The 20898-nt window shown below is 47.6% G+C and overlaps 2 protein-coding genes across 2 annotated transcripts; one reads left to right on the top strand and one right to left on the bottom strand.

The window, feature by feature from the left end:
* Positions 1-1178: 1178 nt before the first annotated feature.
* On the bottom strand, positions 1179-12845 carry LOC128135504 (cathepsin E-A-like). Its single transcript, XM_052774489.1, has 9 exons — positions 12727-12845; positions 12376-12553; positions 10077-10194; positions 9451-9569; positions 8809-9008; positions 8011-8133; positions 5228-5372; positions 2511-2609; positions 1179-2425 (listed from the first exon to the last, which is right to left on the bottom strand). Exons 1-9 carry the CDS (start codon positions 12780-12782, stop codon positions 2246-2248), a joined length of 1218 nt encoding a protein of 405 aa, XP_052630449.1. The 5' UTR covers positions 12783-12845; the 3' UTR covers positions 1179-2245.
* A 4051-nt stretch (positions 12846-16896) lies between these two features.
* Positions 16897-20294, top strand: LRRC10 (leucine rich repeat containing 10). The gene has a single exon (XM_052774490.1). The coding sequence runs from the start codon at positions 17487-17489 to the stop codon at positions 18321-18323; it is 837 nt and encodes a 278-aa protein (XP_052630450.1). The 5' UTR covers positions 16897-17486; the 3' UTR covers positions 18324-20294.
* The last annotated feature ends 604 nt before the right edge of the window (positions 20295-20898 follow it).

Consider the following 20898-nt stretch of genomic DNA (forward strand, 5'->3'; position numbering starts at 1 on the left):
AAAGACTGAGGAGAGAACAGAGCCAGGATAGACAAACAGGCCAGAGCAGCAGCTTGCTCCCATCAAATGGTGTTAAATCTTGAGCAGGATGAGATATATCAGAACAAAGAGAGGGCCGGTCCCTGCACGCGCTGCCTGACTTTCCACATATTTCTAGGATGTGTTCATGCTCTGCACTGGAATTCGTGGAGCTGAGATGTCGGTGCAGGGACCAACCGGGTGTAGGGACATGTCCCACCACCCTTAAAATCCTCCGTCATAAATAACAGATCTCTAACTCTGACTGCAAGCTCATGTTTGAGGAATATATACGTATTTTAGAAATAATGGATATATGCCAGAGTGTTAAGTCTGCTGCATAGTAGAGAAAAAAATACCCCACTGCTGTTAAACAGGTGGTAGGGCTTTATAGATGTTTGTCTTGGTTTACGACCAAACAAATGACATTTTCTAGACAAATATGTTAGCTCATGGTCACTCTGTTCTTTAAAGAGTAATATGGACAAAGGGGAAACTAGTCAAGATTGGCCTGAACACACACGGTAACTTCGTACAGCTCAATCTTGTCCGCAAAAAGAGACGACTGGCAGCAGAGGCCCCATTGCTAGAGGTTGATAGCCTGGATGCCAAATGTATAACACAATGTGGCTGCAAATAGAGAGCCATGAAAGCATGCGCCGGGGAGAGGGAGTATTTCATACTGGAAGGCAAGATCTGAAATACTATTTCAGAGCTACCTACATGTAAACCGTCTCGCTTTAGTAATACTGCGTCTTACAACGGAAGCCTTGAAATCTAAAGGGCCGTGATCGTAATGCTGCCAAGGCCACTAATGGACGTTGCGTTTGGTCTGTGCCAGCCACATCCAGACAGGCGGCAGCGGCAAGTCCCCCGGGACCACCAGCCCCTGCCCCAGCGATGGTGTCCCCCCCTGCCCCAGCGATGCCGCAGCGGGGCTGGTCTCCAGCTCCCGCCTGGGAGGTGCCCGGGGCTGGGGCTGCAGATATTTTTCAGCTTTAGGGAGATATAAGCAGCCCCAACACGCCCCATCTCTCCCTTCCAGGCCACAGAGCAACCTGAGTTTTCAATTGCTGTTGCACCCTCTCCTCCCCTGCTCTCTGGCCTCGCCGCACAGAAACCGCCGTAAGAAAACAGAAAATGACACTGAAACAGCGCTAAGCCCAAAGCAGGTTTTGCTTGGTTCAGTTTTATTCCCACGTACGGGGGGCAGTGACAGCTTTAGCAATCCAAATACTCTAACGAGTATAATTTAGGTGAATCTTCTTTTGCCAAATCAGCGCGGCGACCTGTGGCTCTTTCTCTGCCGGCGCTGAAGCTGCTGCCGTTGCTGGCAAGAAGCGGCTGAGCAAGCGGCCGTAGATGTTTAGTGCTGGTGTGTTGGTGTCATAACTCACGTGAGGTGGAAGGACGCTGCGGTATCCCTTTGCAGCTCCCTTTGCACGGGGTTGCGGTCTGGGTTTTGTAATGCGAATAGACGCTGCTCCCAGCTGCCCGCACGGCCGACGGGCAGAGGTGTCAGATGCTAAAAGCAGCGCCTGACCTAAGACGTGGACATTAAACACCAAGACCCAAAAGAGGAAAAAAGTGTCAGGTGAGAATGAACCCAAGGGAGAAAGCAGGTTTGAGAGATGGTGTAAGGAGCAGGGAATTGCGTGCAAGGGACAGTAGTGGAAAGCATGGTGGTCACACAGGCATCGGTCGAATTCTTTATATAAACTGGTTGGAGCAAGCCCATATAAAGAGAATTTACACGGCACTAAGGAAGCCAGGTTCGACAAATCCCAACCATGGAAAATAATGAGGAAAAGGAATTCAGTAGGAAATGAAGTGGAAACTAGCACACAAGAAGAAAAAAGGATACCCAGACCAGACAGGGATTAGTTTCCCCCACTTGTAAGTGCTATCTTGTCAGCCTGGCACTGTTCAGCATTTTTATCCTTCCTGCTCTTTTGCAAATCTGAGTGCTGAGCTGTTTTCACTTCATCCTGAGAGCTGTGGCATCCATCAGTTGTTCAGGAAAAAATTGTTTCTCAGTTGTAAACATACAGAGATTGAACCAAACTGTATAATTTGGGACAAGGATCACCCCAAAGCCCTTACAACCTGGAGGGGGACAACACGACTGCATTTAGGTCCAGAGTTTCAGTTAAAGCCTGCCTTCACATATGCGTTGAAGATCATTACATTAACATTTGGGTTAAGGCAGAATAAATGCTATTACAACTCAGTAGTAATCCTTCCTATGAACAGCTTTTGCAAATCCCACTCTGTCATTCCCACGGTCAAAAATGCAGTAAAAAGCAGACATAAAGACATCTCCTAAAATCCAGAGCGGGCCGGTGCGAGTGGTGATATCGAGAGACTGAAAGCCGCTCATGCAGAAGGTTTGGTCTTCAATAGACTCCTGGAAGGGAAAGCACGTGTCCTTGCGGCCGCCTGCTCCAGCCCCAGCTCGGGGAGCGGGGAACAGGGAGGCCACGGATACGCACCTTTACGATGTATTGCTCTGCTGTCAGCTTGTACTCGTGGTGTCCGATGGTGAAGCTTATGTGAGGCAAGCTGGAGAGTCTTCTGCAGTCTACGAGAAACTGTATGCGATGCACTGCTTGAGACGGGATCGGTTTGCCTTTTTTTTTTTAAGTATTGCCCTTTGAATTCGAGACTTTTGCGGCAGGTAATAGTGAATTTACTACAGAGAAGCAGCATCAGGCTGACTTATGGCCCAACACTGCCCTCCAGCTTTCCAGCTCCTGCACTGGGTCAAACCAGCCTAGCAGCCCGGACCACTGCACCAAAGCCCCTACAGACCCAGGGCTGATGAAAACCCTTGTGAGCCCCAAAAGGAACAAGGCGAAGGGGGACTCCGACGTCCCCGCCATACAACTCGGAAGCAAAACTGAATGTGTGAGCCCCAGCGAACCCGTATTAGCAAGGTCTGCTGAGCAAAAGTCCTCCGATGCCCTGGCCTGGATGGGCTGGAGGGAGCTGCCCCCAGCCCACGCGAGGAGGGTCCTATGGCTGCGGCTTCACCCCACTCCCTCCCGTAACATCGTCATTTTAGGGGAAAAAAGCCAGTGAGGAATACAGCACTTTATGCTTATACTCTGCCCTGCAGTGGAAAGAGCAGAAGGAGGACTAAACTCTGGCATGGTCATTAATTTCCATAAATAATACAATCACTTACAGTAACACAGAAGATCATTTCCTGGCCTTTCTAGTTATTTCATGAAACAACTGGTGTGTTAAATGGCACTGCAGAATGCTCCAAGCCCCAGAGGGATCTTTGCTGTAAACTGTAGTGTTTAAAGTCATTGTTTTAGAGGCTTCCTAGAAGGAAGAATCTACTTTTTGTTGTTGTTAAATCTGCTTTATGAAAACATAGCTCTAAATCTTGTGTATACTTATCAGGTATCATACCATTAGAAAAAATAAACCGTGGGATACAGAGGACAAGGGTAAAAAAGCCAGTATAATGGTTTGTGGGATAAGAGAAGCAAGACATAATTCATTTACACAGCTAGTATGTCCAGAACAAATTAATCTTTGCTGGAAAGAGATAAAAGTTCTGATAAAATCACTGATGGATGCACCCACTTATACCGGAATAAATTTGAGCCAATATACTCAGCCTGTCTGGGGTTTCTACAAAAACAGTCATAGAAAGTCTTATTTTCAGGATGCTTTTTTGCAGACTCTGAGATACTGGCTGAGTGCTCTTACGTCAGCACTGGAGTATATAAACATATACTGCAACAGCCTGTTTCTTGTTTACATTACGCTAATATAAATGCATTGGAAATACATATTTTATCTATATCCATTAGTATGTACCATTATAAAACCAACTTGTTACTAAAGCATACTGTTTGACATGTATCTGAAAATTGGAATGAAAACAAAATTTAAGGGTTAATTGAGAAAGAATCAGAAGCCTCAGGAGTTACACAGATGCCACACTCCAGGTCCTCCTCTTACAAAAGGAGGCAGATTAAAGGTCCACTTTGTCTTTGATCGTTGCCCAGAGCAAAGAATTTTCTTCCAAGTGCAGCTTTGTGTCAGGATCAAGACAACTACGAAGTTAACAGAAGCCGTACGTGGCAGCTGTGCTTGGGGCACTGGAGCTGTGGCGATGTAGTAATTACCCGTGGGAGTCAGCCAAGGGCCAGCAATAAGGGACGGTAAAAATAAACTGCTCTTTCCCTGGAGGCGGGTGGGTTTAGCCGTCTCAGGCTTGTTATCTCAACACTTTTAGATGTTACGAGGGTTCGGTCGTGCCATGGCAGGAAGGTGCGAAGGGCGGCAGAGAGCCATCCCTGCCTGCCCCGTGGGAAAGGCGGTGGGACAGCCTCACCTACCTCGAGCAACCTCGGCTCACGCGAGCCCCCCACGCGAGGCGTGGGGAGCTGGGGACTGCAGGTGTGGGGCCAGGGAGAGCGTGAAGTGATACATGGAGGCTGTGCTGGCCTGCTGGAGGAGGTGGAGGTGCTCCTCGGAGGGCGGGCAGGGACGAGGAGGAGCGGTGGGGAGCATCGGCAAAGGGGATGCAGAAGAGAGCGGCAGGGAGGAGAGGGAAACCAGCGAGGAGACAGAGGAATAAGGTTCAGGAGGGAGAAGGAGAGACAGCAAGGTCTGTCCCACACCCCGTGGCTCATCTGGCAGGAGCCAGCGTTGCGAGCATCAGAGCTGAGCATCCCTCCCGGGAGCCCCGGCACACCACCGTCTGCTCCGCTGCAAGCTGACAGAGGTGCTGTCAGTGGAGCCATTATCGGGCTGTAATTACGATACCTTTCCCTTTCCATTCGCTGCTGACAGGGCTGGCCGTCAGCACCAAACCCCTCCTGGCTCGAGCCAGCCGACAGCTATCGCCAGGGACTTTGAAAGGAAGCGCTCCTCCGATTTTGCGAAAGAAAATTCTCTCTGATGTAGAGATCGATTCCTCAAACTGACACCCCTGTTATTTCCTTACACACCAGCACTGACGAGTACAGGAGAGGAGGTGGACATCAGGGACGAGGGCTGGGGCAGCAAAGCAAGGCAGATGGGTCAAAACCAGCCTGGCTCTGAATCCAGTGCTGTCCTGGAATCCAGGCTTTCCCTGAGACCTTTCTGAACAGTTATTTCAGTTTTTTTCCCACCCTATAAGCTCGTTGCACCAAATAGCAGTTTCTCTTCCTCTCTGGCTGTTTTCTGGCTCTATGGTTTTTACCTCTCCAGTATGCGACGGACTTGCCCCAATATACTCCTGTAATCGCCTGATTTGTGAAGAGGGGCCAGTGATAAGAGAAGTGCCCGAGTCAACGATGGCTTCGCAGCCGTGGGAGCAAAATGCCACCCGACCCTGGATCTTTATACTGCAAGTGAAAAACAAAGCATCTTTAAGGAAATGGCATATACACTGTGACTGAAGCAGCATACTATTGCTAGCTGAAGTACTGGAGTGCAGACTGAAGTTAAAACTAGCTGCCAAGCTTTGCCAGTCTTAAAAGATAAGAATGTCTTTACAAGACAAGAAATTAATCAAAGGAAACTGCATGAGGAAGATGTCTTCTCTGTGGACCCACTTTTCTCTCTCGGGCCTCCTACAGCCCTCATCATTTGCCGCCTGCTGATGAATTTCATAGAATCATAGAATCATTTCGGTTGGAAAAGACCTTCAAGATCATCGAGTCCAACCATTAACCATGCCCCCTAAACCATGCCCTGGAGTTCCCTATCCACTCGCTTTTTGAATACCTCCAGGGATGGTGACTCAACCACTTCCCTGGGCAGCCCATTCCAATGTTTGACAACCCTCTCAGTAAAAAAATTTTTCCTAATATCTAACCTAAATCTCCCTTGCCTCAACTTGAGGCCATTTCCTCTTGTCCTATCTCCAGACACCTGACAGAAGAGACCAACACCCACCTCACTACAACCCCCTTTCAGGTAGTTGTAGAGAGCGATAAGGTCTCCCCTCAGCCTCCTCTTTTCCAGACTGAACAACCCCAGCTCCCTCAGCCGCTCCTCATAAGACTTGTGCTCCAGGCCCCTCACCAACTCGGTTGCCCTTCTCTGGACACGCTCCAGCACCTCAATGTCTTTCCTGTAGTGAGGGGCCCAAAACTGAACACAGGACTCGAGGTGCGGCCTCACCAGTGCCCAGTACAGGGGAACAACCACCTCCCTGCTCCTGCTGGCCACACTGTTCCTGATACAGGCCAGGATGCCGTTGGCCTTCTTGGCCACCTGGGCACACTGCTGGCTCATATTCAGCCGGCTGTCAGCCAGCACCCCCAGGTCTTTCTCTGCCGGGCAGCTTTCCAGCCACTCTTCCCCAAGCCTGTAGCGCTGCATGGGGTTGCCGTGACCGAAGTGCAGGACCCGGCACTTGGCCGTGTTAAACTTCATACAGTTGGCCTCAGCCCATCGATCCAGCCTGTCCAGATCTCTCTGTAGAGCCTCCCTACCCTCAAGCAGTTCGACCCTGCCTCCCAACTTGGTGTCGTCTGCAGACTTGCTGAGGGTGCGCTCAATCCCCTCATCCAAATCATCGATAAAGATATTAAACAGAACTGGCCCCAACACCGAGCCCTGGGGAACACCACTTGTGACCCGCCGCCAACTGGATTTCACCCCATTCACCACGACCCTCTGGGCTCGTCCATCCAGCCAGTTTTTCACCCAGTGAATAGTGCACTTATCCAGGCCACGAGACGCCAGCTTCTCCAGGAGTATGCCATGAGAGACAGTGTCAAAGGCCTTGCTGAAGTCTAGGAAAATAACATCGACAGCCTTTCCCTCATCCACTAGGCGGGTCACCTGGTCATAGAAGGAGATCAGGGTGGTCAAGCAGGACCTGCCTTTCGTAAACCCATGCTGACTGGGCCTGATCCCCCTCTTATCCTGGAGCTGCCGTGTGAGTGCTCTCAAAACAAACCGTTCCATAATCTTTCCCGGTACCGAGGTCAGGCTAACAGGCCTGTAGTTCCCCGGGTCCTCCCTCCGACCCTTCTTATAAATGGGAGTCACATTGGCAAGCCTCCAGTCCTCTGGGACCTCCCCTGTTGACCAGGAACGCTGATAGATGATGGAGAGTGGCTTGGCAAGGACCTCTGCCAGTTCCCTCAGTACTCTTGGATGGATCCCATCAGGTCCCATAGATTTGTGAGTGTCCAGATGGCGTAGCAGGTCCCTAACTAATTCCTCCTGGATTAAGGGGGGTATGTTCTGCTCTCCATCCTTACCTTCCAGCTCATGAGGTGGAGTACCCTGAGGATGACTGGACTCACTATTAAAGACTGAGGCCAAGAAGGCATTAAGTACCTCGGCCTTTTCCTCATCACTGGTTGCTACGTTCCCTTCTGTATCCATTAAAGGATAGATATTCTCCTTGGAATTCTTTTTACTGTTAACATATTTGTAAAAACATTTTTTGTTGTCCCTTATGATAGTGGCCAGATTTAGTTCTAGCTGAGCTTTCGCCTTTCTAATTTTCTCTCTGTATGATCTAAGATCCCTGTACTCCTCCCAAGTTGCCCGCCCTTTCCTCCAGAGATGATAAACTCTCCTTTTTTTCTTAAGTCCTAGCAAAAGGACTTAAAAAATTTGTCCCCACACACAGGGATGTGTCCTCATCGATTTACGCAGCTGGAGGAGGAACGAAGGGACACTGACTACTTTGACCAAGGTTAACAGGAAGGATGAGAGCAGGACCCGGAGCTGGATTCAGTTCCTGGGTGCCTTAACTGAATAGTCCGCCAAGAGTCAGCTTGACCACTGGTGTATCATATCAAAACATATTAACATGCTCCCCCAGAAACCAGCTACCCATGTCACAGCAGATTTAGAGAGCTAATAAACCCCGGTCTCATCCTGGTGAACCCCCTCTTTGAGAGGCACAAGGGTAAAACACTGCAGCTGAGTCCTCCTGCATCTGTATCACCAGGTGTTTCTGTCTCTGCAGGTTTTACTCACGAGATAAATTCCACCAGGTATTTCATACATACATACTTGTTCAGGTGTATTTGCCAGTAGCTTTTCTCGGTGACCGGGACCCAGTGGATTGAACCTTTGTAGAGAGAATCGTCTATCCCCCCCAGAAGCAACTCACCACCATTCTCGGTGTCATCTCCTCTGAAAGCAGAAGGCAGGTTAAAACAGACATGGGAGTGTGCCAGCATGCACCCATGAGATTACACTTAAAAAGCAAAAGACGAACCACAGCCCTTTCTAAATTCAGATATGGATGGCTGGAAGGGATTATTTCTAAATTATAACTGCATATGTCCCAACTCAGAGCCTCCAAGCAACCTCTGAGAAGACTTACTGTAGGCTGCCAAGGGCTAAGATAGGCATCAGGAGCAGGTTGAGCCAGTTGCTACTCTCACCTCAGAATAAACACTGGATAAATTGGTGGAGTTACAGCTAGGTCTAGATTAGGGAACAACATTTTTTTCTTAAATGTGGCTACTTGGGTGTAGCTCGGCATTTCTGCTCATCTCCATAGGCCAGAAGGAAACCTCTGGCACCTCAGACATGGTGAGTCTGAGCTGGGAGCTTTTCTTTTGTTTATGACCAGCTCCAACAAGAATAACTCTCCATCCAAAAATTCATGGTCCTCCCCATAACATTTTTCCTTTTCACTCCATATGTTTCAGTGTCAAATTGAAAAAAAAAAAACCACCAAAAAACAAGAAATGGGGGAAATTACTTTCTAGAGTTAAAGCTTTATACAGATGCATGGTTGTCTCTACCAACAATTAAAACAGATTTACTTCTTTTTTTGGCAGTGTCACCTTAAAGACTGACCTTTTCAGATAGAAAGAGAAGACCGGCTCCTCTACCAGCTGCTGGTTCATGATGCTGTCAAACACAGGCAGAGCATTGCCCACTGCTAAGGAGGGGTAGCCCAAGCCCAGCACGCCATCAAAGTGGGCAAGGGCAAAGGTTATTCCTGGCTCAAACACCGACTCGCCAAAGTCCTGTCCCTTGATGGAGATGTTACTTATCTGTTTGGTACAAAAAACCCCATAATTGAAAGCAAAGACACCATCAATTACAAGAAATTAGCCATGTTTCAGATCCGTATCAACGGATTCATTCAGTTTATAAAGCCTGGATATCCTTGTGTGACTTGCATCAACATAGCAGGTGCCCATTTGGTGGGTAGGCTGCACCGATTCCCTTTAATACCTTAATTCTGTGGATGTTTCTTCATAAACCCGGGACAGGACCCAAGGAGAGAAGCAGAAATGCAAAATAAAACCTTAAGGATTTGTCTGGGTAGCCCAAAGCCAGAGTGGCACCCACACTTCTCAATATCTGGCTTGGTAAGACCTCGCCCTGCCCTTGCCTAAGCCAGGCAAGGTTTCCAGGGCAAGGCCAGTATCTAAACCACCCTGAGAACCTGGCTGAACTGGAGCCGGACACCCCTTTTAGGTGGACGCTCACCTGCAGCGTGTCTTTGCCAGCAATGCCCAGAAGCTGTCCCGTGCCGTACTGCAAGGAGAAGGCTTCCCCTCCGTGCTCATACGAATCCGACAGAAAGGACTTAAATTTCTGGTGCACCCCTACACAAAACAAATGACACCTGTGCACCGAGGGGAGGCCTCGGCAACGCACCCCCTCCTCGATGCACGACCGGCCAAGGTGCAGGCGAGACAGGTTTTTCGTTGTCTTACAAGGAAGGTGTCGACAGAGGTACCCGTTCCCCTCCAGGCACCCCGTTTTTTCCGTACCTCGGAGGTTATTTTGGGTTTTAAAGACAAATTAAAAGAAAAACGGGCATTTCCACATTTCCACCCCTATTCGTGGCTCTCCTGGTTTTATTTTCATGCCTTTTACGTCAGGCACCTTGTGGTGCGGAGGGACGTTTGGCGGCTGCCGCCGGCACCTGCCCTGCGGGTGGCACGGAGGGGCCGAGACGGAGGAGCAAACCGGGGAGGGGAGAGCGGTCCTCAGGGCTGCTCCAAATCCTCCCCTCCCAAATCCCTGCTGCAGGCGAGCTCCTTGGGAAAGGAGAGGTGGCCAAGGTACCTGAAGGCACGAGGAGCATAAGGGAGGGTAACGTTTCTTACTGCATGCTTCGCTGATGCAATAAGCCGAAGGGACCCAAAAATTGGAGGAGCCGGTGTCGAAGACGACGGTGAACCTCTGGGGCGGCGTGCCGACGCTCACAACTCCGTAGTACTGTGCCTGGGGGAGGAACAACCCGGTCAGCCCCAGGCTGCCTCCTGGTCAGCTATTCCTAAGGAAAAAGCAGACTTGGGACCATCCCGCAAGGCTTTCTCAGGGGATTCGGTGCAATTTCATTTAAACGTAAATGCATGCCACAGGGAAGTGTGTCTTGCTCCACGAGTGGCTGCGGGCAGCTGATTTCACTCCAGCTGCATGCGTAACAGCGCGGCATTTTTAAAGCCTTTTAAGCAAACATGCAGTTGGGTTCCCCATGAAGTCAACAAGCCCTCTTGCACCAACTTCAGCGGTGGCAAGGTCAACCCCAAGAATAAGCTCTCGCACCACCACGCAGGCTTTCAGGCAGCTCCCTACTGATGTCAGTAAGAAATCAGTGATGCAAAGACAGCACGACCCGCCTCCGCCGGCCTCAGAGGGCTCCGACCGGTGGCACAAATGCTGTCATATGTGGCTGGGCTTTTTCCTTCATAATTAGCAGCTATTAGCAAGTCAAAAAATGAATTCAGTTGCACAGACTGTATCTGATGTACTGAACAAAGTTCATCCAGCAGATAAAGAAACCACTGACCATCATCCCTGGATACCAACAGAGGCTAGAGATAATCTGTGAACACGGGAATGCTGGAGTGAAGAGCTTATCCACATCCCGAATGCAAGTGTCTAAGTGCCCCTATCTGGCCCTGGAAGAGCACTTCAGCATTAAGAGACCTATTTTTAGGAAGAGGCATTTCTGGAATTCAAATGCAGATAGAAAAGCAATAGCCAGTGCCAAGCCTTTTGTAGCAATACAAATACTTGAATATGCATCTTCCAGTGCATACTTGTTAATACACTGAATATAGTTTCTGACCCCGGAGTTTAAGGTCTGAATGAGATAATCATGAAAAGGCAAGCAAGCGTGCCATTTAAGAGAATATCCAGCTATTCAGCAGGATTTTATTCCTTCCTGTATTAAACAAACCTTTATCGATTAATCTGTAAAGTGAGGCAGCTCTAAGACATATTCATCCAAAAAAAAAAAAACCAGGAAAACCACACACACACTGCACTGAAACCTCCACAAAACTGTTCCTGGTGCTAGCTGGATGTACTGGGGAAGTGAGTTTTCTTTTGTCATTTTGAGATTTATCCCTCTTTGACAAGCTTTAAAGCAGGCCAAAATGTTTCAGTCTCCTTTGTTCTTCACACACATCTCTAGCTCATCTTGACATATTTCTTTATGCCCCTCAAGTGTCAGGAAGTTCTTGCTGAATTAATTTGGCTTTCCCTTTCCTTCCCTGTCCAGATGCAGCCTCCACAACATTTCTAGAACTTAGCTTTCCTTTAGATAAGCATAACAGAAGAACCAATTAAAACAGAAAACAGAGACCATCCAAATGGACAAAATGAAAGGAAGGAGAGTTTACAAAATGGTTGACCTGCTGACTTGCCTGTCTGAGATCCAATGAAGCTCATATTTTTCCTTTTTCAGTTTAGTTGGTAAATTCAGCCAGGTTAGTGCGAGACCCAGGTCAGTCTCCAATATTTAATACACATTAAGCTCAGGAGGTAAAAGCAGAAAAATAAAAACTCTACTCTAGTCTTTGTTATCACTGATTTATAACTCCATGTGATCAAATAAATGAGATTTGGGGGATTTTTTTATAACATGCAAACATGCAAGTTTCTGATAAACAGAATACAGCTGTCATGATTTAATCCCAGCCTGCAGCTAAGCACTGCACAGCTGCTCGCTACTATACCAGCTATACCAGCTATTAGGAAGAATATTAACTCTATCCCAGCCAAAACCAGGACAAGATCTAAATGAAGTAATCAGATTCTGCTTCTAAAAACCCAATCCTGAGCCAAGACTGATACTGGCAAACCTTCCACATTTGTTTGGAGACCTACCAAGTCCAATACAGGTCTATACAAAAATAAAACTTGTCACAGGACTATCACTGCTGGACTACATCAGCTTTCTACCCAGGTCCCATGCTAACCTAGATCTATATGTGCTTTATTTTGCAGATTGGTAAACTAATTTTTTTATGATCTAATATTTACAGAGCAGAGTGATGAGCCATCTCAAGCTCTATAATTTCATTGAGAGACTAGACCTGCAAAGTGCTGGGGAAAAAAATCTGCCTTCAAGAGAACAACGAGTCCTTATGATTGCATTACCAAAACTGTACTTACATTCATGTAATCATACAGCCTTTCTGAAGTGGTTCCTGCTGATAAAGCAATATCTGCAGGGAAGCAATGCAGGTACCTCCTGGCAAAAACGTCAGGGTGGTGATTCCTCCAAAATTCCTCTAATTCTCCCTTTTCCTTCAGCTGTTTCTTGATAGATTTGAATTTAACGAGGGGGATTCTACGCAAATAAAATAAACACACAAAAATGAACTGTTTCTCCTTTCTAGACCTCTCATATACTCTTTCTTTTTTTAAATGTGTTTCTTTCTTGAGACCCCAGGTAGCAACAAGCACGGGTCACCCTGGGAAGCCAGCTGAGACGCGCCAGCGATGCTGGATGTGTTTTCTTACCGTTCCACGGCCACGGTGAACGGAATGTAAACCACAGCCAACAGTATCACCCTCATGGCTCCAAGCGGTTCGGAGTCTAACGACGCTCATTTACTCAGAAGTCCCTTTTTTATACCCCGTTGTCAGCAGAGGACTGTTCGCCAGGTCAATCAATCACAGGAGGTCAGTGCTTTGGCAGAAAACCGATTAATTTGCTCTCAGAGTAACCACTGGATTGTGCAAATAGTGGTGTCCAGCCGAGTTACTAAGGCACAGATAACCAGGGCACAGTCTAGACCAAACAGACATTTTACTAACAATCCTTAATGTCATTTACAGAAATATAATACATGGGGTGAGCTTGGCTCCCGTTAGCACGGGAAAGAGGAGGCGGTCCAAGGACTTGCCTGGTTCGCTCCGAGTAAACTGCTTTTCAAACTCACCTTAGTGACAAGTGGCCCAGAGGTGTCCAACGCAGAGAAAGAGGACATAATATATAACCATTTCCCTTTTATATGGAGACATTTCAGCAGGGCTGAGGAGACAGACATTTGATAAGGTTGTGACAAGTCATCTCCTAACAACTGAAGTTTAATTCCCTATTTATGGGAGAGCTCTGGTCTAAACATAAGTGTGATTGCCACCCCAAAAAATGGCTCTTAAAAGTAAACAACATGAAAAAAAAAACCATGACAGGCTGCAACGTACAGTAATAAACAGCCAGTGGTTTTGTACACATTTCAGCAAGACGTGTGGAAGCGCTCGCTTGGATTTATTTTCCTGCAAGTTTTCTGAGGTTAGTGGGTCCCACCCCTGCCTGACACTTAGGTGCAAGTCAAGCCGGCAGAAAAATAATGGTGTCAGAAAGAGACTCTGATCTGACAGAGAGCAACCCCAAAGCCATTAGCTGCCTGGGAGGAATCTCAGCACCGAGGCTGCAATTTACTTACAAGACTTTTTGAATCTTTGCACGAGGAAATGCGGTGAGCAATTACATACTGCAGCCTAGCATACATTAAAGCTAAATTTGAATAATCAGCCAGTTTTGTTCAAAAGTCTACGCTGTGAAAAGAGCAATGACAACTTTTCCCCTGCAATACACCACTTATTTAAAATAAACCGCTCACCACATGAAGGTGACCTGGAACTACGTAACCCCCCAAAAGAGAGCAAATGTGTGACAGTGCGTAGCAAAGACTGAACGTCAAGAACATGGAGGACGCAGGAGTCATCATCCGCTCCAGCAACAATATTCCAGTCAAGAAAAAACAGCAGAAAAAACCAAACACACAGCGTCTGAGAGCGAAAAAGGGGTATAATTGCCTGCCACAGACTTTAAATAAATGTAAAGCAAATTATTATCAGCATATACTAAAGAAATTCTTAAAAATTGTTCTTTTAAGTCTCTTCCCTTGCTATGTCAGGCTGATTGAGGAGGGGCATGAGCGTCTTAAAATCAACAAATTTAGAGCTCTATTCGTTAGTCCCCTGGATTTTGAAATACATGTTTTGCTTTTTCAAACTTACCTCCAAAATTGTGAGGGCTACAGAAACTCAGCAAAGGCTGAGCCTGGTGTCATCACACAGCCTTGTGCAGAGCTTTGGAGCTGAAAAAGCCCCAGCATCACTATTCTAATATTTTGTTTCAAAAAACAATAAAATCTCCAAAATGTAACTTTTATATTGATTTCCATTTTATTGTGGTTTTTTTTAAAATTATCTAGCTCTGAGCAGCGTTCCCCGTTTCTTCTGGCCTCAGAGGTTTTACGCAAATTCTCAGCAAACCACCACGTTTTCTGTCCCGCAGCCGTCCCAGCCACCGAGCTGCGGGAGCCGGGTGCTGGAAGTGAGAACGGTGAGCAATAGATGCGGTCGTTTGTGAACTTTCAGAAAGCAAAGGCATTTCTCAAGGAGCCTACACGCACCACCTGACACGCCGCAGAGCAGATGTCATGCCCTCTGGTAGGGCACTGTCGCTTTGACAAGAGCAAGACAATATCTGTGCTGAGCGCCTTTATCGCTTGAACTTTTCCTCAAATGCCACAAATGCTTCTGGGAAGTCATTAATGTTCAGGCTGGAGGGCATCAGGATAACTTTGAAGACAAGAAGCGGCTTTCAAAACACCGCCCTGGGTCTACTGAGGGGACTGCCTTTGCCTTAGAGCCTCCACTGAGTCGCTGATTCTCAGAAAGATCAAGATTGTTCATTTTATTGCAAATGTAGCTCTTTTTATTATCCCACCACACAAAGGTTATTTTTTCCCAAATACACTGATCTCACAGCGTGTTCCAGGCAGACATTCATTTAGCCAACAGAGGTACAAAATGCAGCAACAAAAGGTCATCGTGACTTTTTTCGATAAGCTGGAATAATGATTAAACTACAATGCAGAGGATCCCTAAGAAATAGTTGTCTGCAGCTTAAAAGTTTCATTAAATAGGAATAATTCAAGTAGAAAAAATACATACATATCTGTGTCTACAGATGTAAGGTCTATTGCAAAATTATTTCTCTCCATACGGATTATTAAGAAAAACATGCCTAAACTATATTAGTTTATACTCTTACCTAGGCTTTTATGTTGTTCTGATCAGCAGGATATCTGAACAGATTTGTCTAAGGGACATGTCTTTGCCGTGGACCTAAATTCATTATTGTTTATGCCAAATGCATTTGTTTTTCCACACCTGTAGCCTACAGTGCCTTAACAGGGCAGGGAGCCTTGCCTTTCCAAGATGCCACAGCTGCTTAGAAACAGAACCAAATAAAAAAACCTGCTGAGGGCTATAGGAATAATTTCTTAAAAGTCAGATCACATTCCAGGGTAACTGCTTGGAGAAGGATGTCCTGCGAAATCCAGGAATGACACATTGCCCACAGTGGCCCTCTGACAGGACACGTAGTGTTAAAGCAGTAAAGAAGTGGAAAATCCGAGATGCTCATCCAGTGCGAACCGGCTCTTGCTGCTGGGATGCTACACCCAGCACGTCCCGCCTTCTGTTGCCAGAGAGAGTATTTTCAGCACCTCTCTTCCACAGCACGGCCACAGATGACTGCGACGTATCTTTGTTCTCCAGGCTTGATACTCTGCCCAGCTTCTCCATCCAAAACTTGTTTCAGGGCACTCAGGTCGCAGCACTTGCTGTTCTCTGTCCTGCTGCAATACTGGTTCCCAGATGCCCTCTCTGTTGTTCTCCTTCCCTGGGAAACCCTCTATACTTTTCATAGCATCACTGCTGCATGGCACAGCCACTCGTCTTGCAAGGAAAAGGCTAGTAAACATCCTATAGCTGATACACAATTGATAGCTAAGAGCTGCCTTAAGTTTGAAAGCAAGCGATGGTAGAGAGCTCTCTATTACCAGATTTGACCAGAGATCCAGGGGCCACCTTAACTGTTCGATACTGCCTTTTTCTCAATCTTCTGTTTGCTCTGCCTTTTGTGTTCCCAAGAATACGTGGCTCTCAGCAATCACATATTTTGGTTGTGTAGCACCTAATGCCCCAAAACCGACTGCAGATTGTTTGAAGAAAGTATCCTCCCTAAATTATGGTAAGTGTGGAAAATGACAGCAGTGAGCTGTAGATACCAAAGTAGAGAGCCAGTTGCCAGAAAGGCTATTTCACCTTAAAACACTCTCCTAGCTTTCACACCCAAAGATCAAGGTAGAGCCATGGCCAACACACAGGTAGGACAATCCCCAAGAAAGCTTAAAACAGCAGCAAGAAGTCAAAGTATGCAGAGGCACCTACACATGGGAAGGCTTCTCCTAGAAATGAGGCACTCCTGACCTCAATAGCAAGGGACCTTGCTGAGAGGAGGAGGGGAACAGTTTATATTGTCACATCTAAATAGTCATAATTTTTAACATCGTATTTATCTCACTCGTAACAAGTGAGAATCTTGATGGAATTAAATCCATGGCAGTTTCTTGACAGGTTTTGGTACAGACACAGGAACTGCAGTAGCACGGTCAGAAGGCAACTGGAGAACAGCCGCGGCAGGTTGTGATAGTGAGCATATTAAATGGGGATTCAGACAAGCAGCAAAACATAATGTAATGAAAAAGGCCCTACACAGTCAAGAGTGCCAGAGGCTATAGTAAACACCATTAAATTAGAAACATAAATAGTAGAACAGCTCAAGATAGCAGTTTGCCAAGTATTTGTGTTAAAGCTTTAAGATAAGTACTGGGTGGCAAGTTACACTCTGAAATTATGTATTTGGCACGTTGCAAAGTAAATCCCTAAAAGTGCCACTTGTCTGGAAAGTCAGTCAAGTCTTGACAGGTATTTTAAACAACAATTCAATTACAACCGACATTTCCGCTGAAAGTTTCATGAAAGCTAAACATTGGAGTTTAAAAATTTGGTCTTCTGTGGTGTTTACTTTCCCGAGCGAATCCCCACAGCCAGCACAGCCGGAGCAAGAGGTGAGGGGCTGGAGCATCGGGGCGATGGTTTGGGGCAAAATCAGAGAACATTTACAGTGTGCGGGAAGAGGCAAGAAGGAATGTTTTCGGGGAGGGGCGAGTGGGAGTGCGGGCGAGAGAGGGAGACCTGCACTCTGAGTCGTCCTGTCCGTAATCCCCGTCACCAAACACTCACTCGGTTATCAGAAACATTTCAGAGCCCTTGAGATTAATGGCTGGTGCCATGTAAACAGAGCCTTATATTGGGAAGACAGAGTTACCGGCAGGCCAGTGCACAGCAGGAGAAGACCAAGGCGGGCCCCTGTCCCTTGCAAGTCCCGGCGATCCCCGGACAAAGAAAGTCCCAGGATGGGCAACAGTCTGAAAGCCGTAGTTGCTTTTGTGCCCTCCAAGGAGTGCCAGAAGTACCTCCTGGAAGACCTAGAAGAGATGCCAGTGGATAAAATGGTGGATCTGAGCGGCAGGCAGCTGAGGCGGCTACCTCTGCACATTTGCTCTTTTCGGGAACTGGTCAAGCTGTACCTGAGCGACAACAACCTGAACCATCTGCCCCCCGAGCTGGAGCAGCTGCAAAACCTGCAGATCCTGGCGCTGGACTTCAACAACTTCAAAGCGCTGCCCCTGGTCGTGTGCACGCTGAAGCAGCTCTGCATCCTCTACCTGGGCAACAACAAGCTCTGCAGCCTGCCCCTCGAGCTCCGGCTCCTGCAGAACCTCAAGACCCTCTGGATCGAGTCCAACTGCCTGCAGCGCCTGCCCGAGGTGGTATGCGAGCTCAGCCTGCTCAAGACCCTGCACGCCGGCTCCAACGCGCTGCGCACGCTCCCTGCCCAGCTGCAGTGCCTGCGGGAGCTGCGCACCATCTGGCTGTCGGGCAACCTGCTGTCCGAGTTCCCCCCCGTCCTGCTGGACATGCCTTTTCTGGAGGTGATCGACGTGGATCGTAACTCCATCCGGTTCTTTCCCAGCCTGGCTCACCTCCCCGGCCTGAAGCTGGTGATCTACGACCACAACCCCTGCAGGAACGCACCCAAAGTGGCCAAAGGGGTGCGCAGGGTGGGGAGATGGTCAGAGGAGACCCCCGAACCCCGCAAGCGGTCCGGGGCAGTGATAGAAATCACGCTCGATGAGAAACCGTCGCCACCTCCTGCCGCCAAGCCCGAGCCAGAAGCCGAGCCCTGCTGATGCTCAGCTGCCCGCTCCGGCAAAGGCAGCGGCACACTCGCCCCACCGCCCAACCTCTACCTCTCCCTTCCTTGCTGGTGTCCAGGGAGCACCACATCGCCTGGCTGGTCTTCAGGAGTAGGTGCACCAGCTTAGAGCTAGGAGATGGCAAAATTCTTGTGTACAGACACCCCCTTTTGCACAGCAGCCAACACTCTCTCTAGAGGAAAGACTTCTTCCCTTTCCCTCTCCTCCCATGCGAGGACGACTCACAGTTCACAGTAGAGATGAAGACACAGTTAAGGCGTTTTCCGTGGGTGGATTGTACAGAGCACGTACGGACTCGCTGCTCTTCACCCATGGTCTCTCCCTTCTCCCTTCCACCTTGCTGAGGTGTCCGAGCTCAGCTGGAAGCCGCTGTTCAAGGTGATCGCTGCTGAGAGTCACAGCTCTAAAGTAACCCACAGCATTTGTCTCAAATGACTTCTCCGAAACGCAGCAACAGCATGAAGGTTCCCCTGCCTGCTGCGTGGGAAGCAGTAGCAGAGCCCCGGCTGCGCTATCAAGGAAACAGTGCGTACATACCAAGGAGCTCTCCTCTTACCGCTGCTGCCTTCCTCCTGGACAATTTGCGACCACTCTTGTTTTGTTATTGTCAAGCAGCATTTTAAATGATGGTGAGGAAGGCTAGAGGCTTTGCTGCTAGTTTTGATGTTAGCGACAACGATGCCTGTAAGGGCAGCTGTACACACCGAGTTTTCATGCAGTAGCAAACAAGAAAATCAAAGCCTGTCTAAAAGGGAAAAACCACGAGCTGCAAAGGTAAACCTGCATGAATAAAACCCAGGGCTGGGAGCCTGCTGCTACAGGCTTGCACAGAATTTGAAGCCGAGGCAAACTTTACTCAGTTGACTTCAGCTGGGTATTTCTCCAGCTTGCAACTCGGACCGGTTCAGATCCCCTTCAAAATGCACTGAACTAAGTATGTTTTGCTTTATAACTGTGTAACACAGAAATCTGGCTCAAAATGACACTTTTAGCTTTTGATTCCATAGCACGGATCGTTGAGTTTGGTAAAAGACAGCTTTTTTTAAAAAGGGTGGGGAGCCCTTGGTGGTGCAGAACAGCCACTTCCCTCTCTGCCTCACTTGTCAAGTGGAACTGTCTCACCAGCGCAGCCTGCAGAAGCGGCAGTTGACTTCCCAGAAAAGGTTTGATTCAATGCCAGTTCGTGACTGCTTAATGTCATTTACATGCTTGAAAAATTATCTGGAAATACATAGACTCTGCTAGCACTTGCTGTCTTGTTAAATGAAGTCTGAATTTGGATCTGGCTGGCACCCATGTAGTGTCCTTACTAGTCATTAAATAAAGTATACTAGCATCTTGCTGAGTTAAATCATCCTGCTTTGGAATTAACTGAATTCTCTTTCCAAATTCTTTGTCAAACCTTGTTGCAACAAACTATTTCTTCCTACAGAAGAAAATTATTCAGCAGGACAAGAGTTCAGGGCTTTTTTTAACATCCAAGTTCAATGTTTTATTTCCTATGGAACTGACCTGGTACTTTATTTACTTGAGGGGGTGGGGAAGAAGGTGCTTTCACCTGCTTGCCAATGGTTTGGATTTAACACAGCACTCTTTACACAGCATTGTCACTTTTGGAGATCTGAAGAGTCTGCTTTGAGAGTTTGGAGGAGCGCTCTGTAAGCAGATTCTCTTCATTTCAGGAAACCTAAGGGAGAAAAACGTTTGCACAGATACTTTCTTGATTTCACATTAATCTTCCTGCTTTGGCAGACTTCCCCCGGTGTTTGCCAAGGTGCTGCATTATACTTGCAAGGGCCCAAAGGGTCACAACACCCAGCTGGCACCTCTCTTCAGGCTCCCACACAGACAGTGCCTCCACTTGTCTCTGCTTACAGTCATCAAGAATCTGCGTGAAGACTGCTGCAGGCATCACAGACTTCCTTACGACCTGAGCATAAAGAAACTGGTCCAATTAAGAAAGATGTTGCCTTTGCAGCAACTACTGGAATAGGAAAGAGAATATAAAGATAGGCTACAATAGACATGAAAGGGGGGGAAAAAAGAAATAAAGGGAACGCGATGCAGCCTGGCACATTTTCCACTAACTGCCCTCTATTGTAAGTGTTTGTAAGGTCAGCCGGAGTCCAGTCCTTTACAGCCAAACACACAGACTGTTTGGTCCAGGATGTTGGTATCTCTCCCAAACTGCGCCTTCCTCTCAATTCCCCTCAGCAGAACTCCAATCTACATAAAGATGTACATTTGTGGTGTAAAAAGCTGTAAAATCCCTTCAGTGGTAGTTCTGGGCACTGACTAAGGTTCCTCTTCAGCTTTTTCTTTTCCTTTTATCATCAGAAAAAAATTAGTAATCCTCCTGTATCACTAGGAAAGGGTAACATGTAACTTCAGAGCCTATTTCTAGGATCCCAACTCAAAACCTATACAGCCAGGACTGGAACAAACCACTCACACTAAACACACCACATCAATCCGAACCAGCAAGCTACAAAGGCTTGGAAGATCATCCTTCACGCTGACTGCCGGGGCATGGCTGGAAGCATCTGAG

The sequence above is a fragment of the Harpia harpyja genome, chromosome 23 (assembly GCF_026419915.1).
Source record: "Harpia harpyja isolate bHarHar1 chromosome 23, bHarHar1 primary haplotype, whole genome shotgun sequence".
Taxonomy (NCBI): domain Eukaryota; kingdom Metazoa; phylum Chordata; class Aves; order Accipitriformes; family Accipitridae; genus Harpia; species Harpia harpyja.

Bases quoted from the DNA above. Each gene is read 5' to 3' on its own strand.
- LRRC10 (XM_052774490.1), top strand. From the start codon at position 17,487: ATGGGCAACAGTCTGAAAGCCGTAGTTGCTTTTGTGCCCTCCAAGGAG.
- LOC128135504 (XM_052774489.1), bottom strand. From the start codon at position 12,782: ATGAGGGTGATACTGTTGGCTGTGGTTTACATTCCGTTCACCGTGGCC. The intron at 10,195-12,375 runs GTAAGTACAGTT...TTCCTCCCCCAG, and splicing joins GGCTGTATGATTACATGAAT to GCACAGTACTACGGAGTTGT. The intron at 9,009-9,450 runs GTGAGCGTCCAC...TGTACCAAACAG, and splicing joins CTGGCAAAGACACGCTGCAG to ATAAGTAACATCTCCATCAA.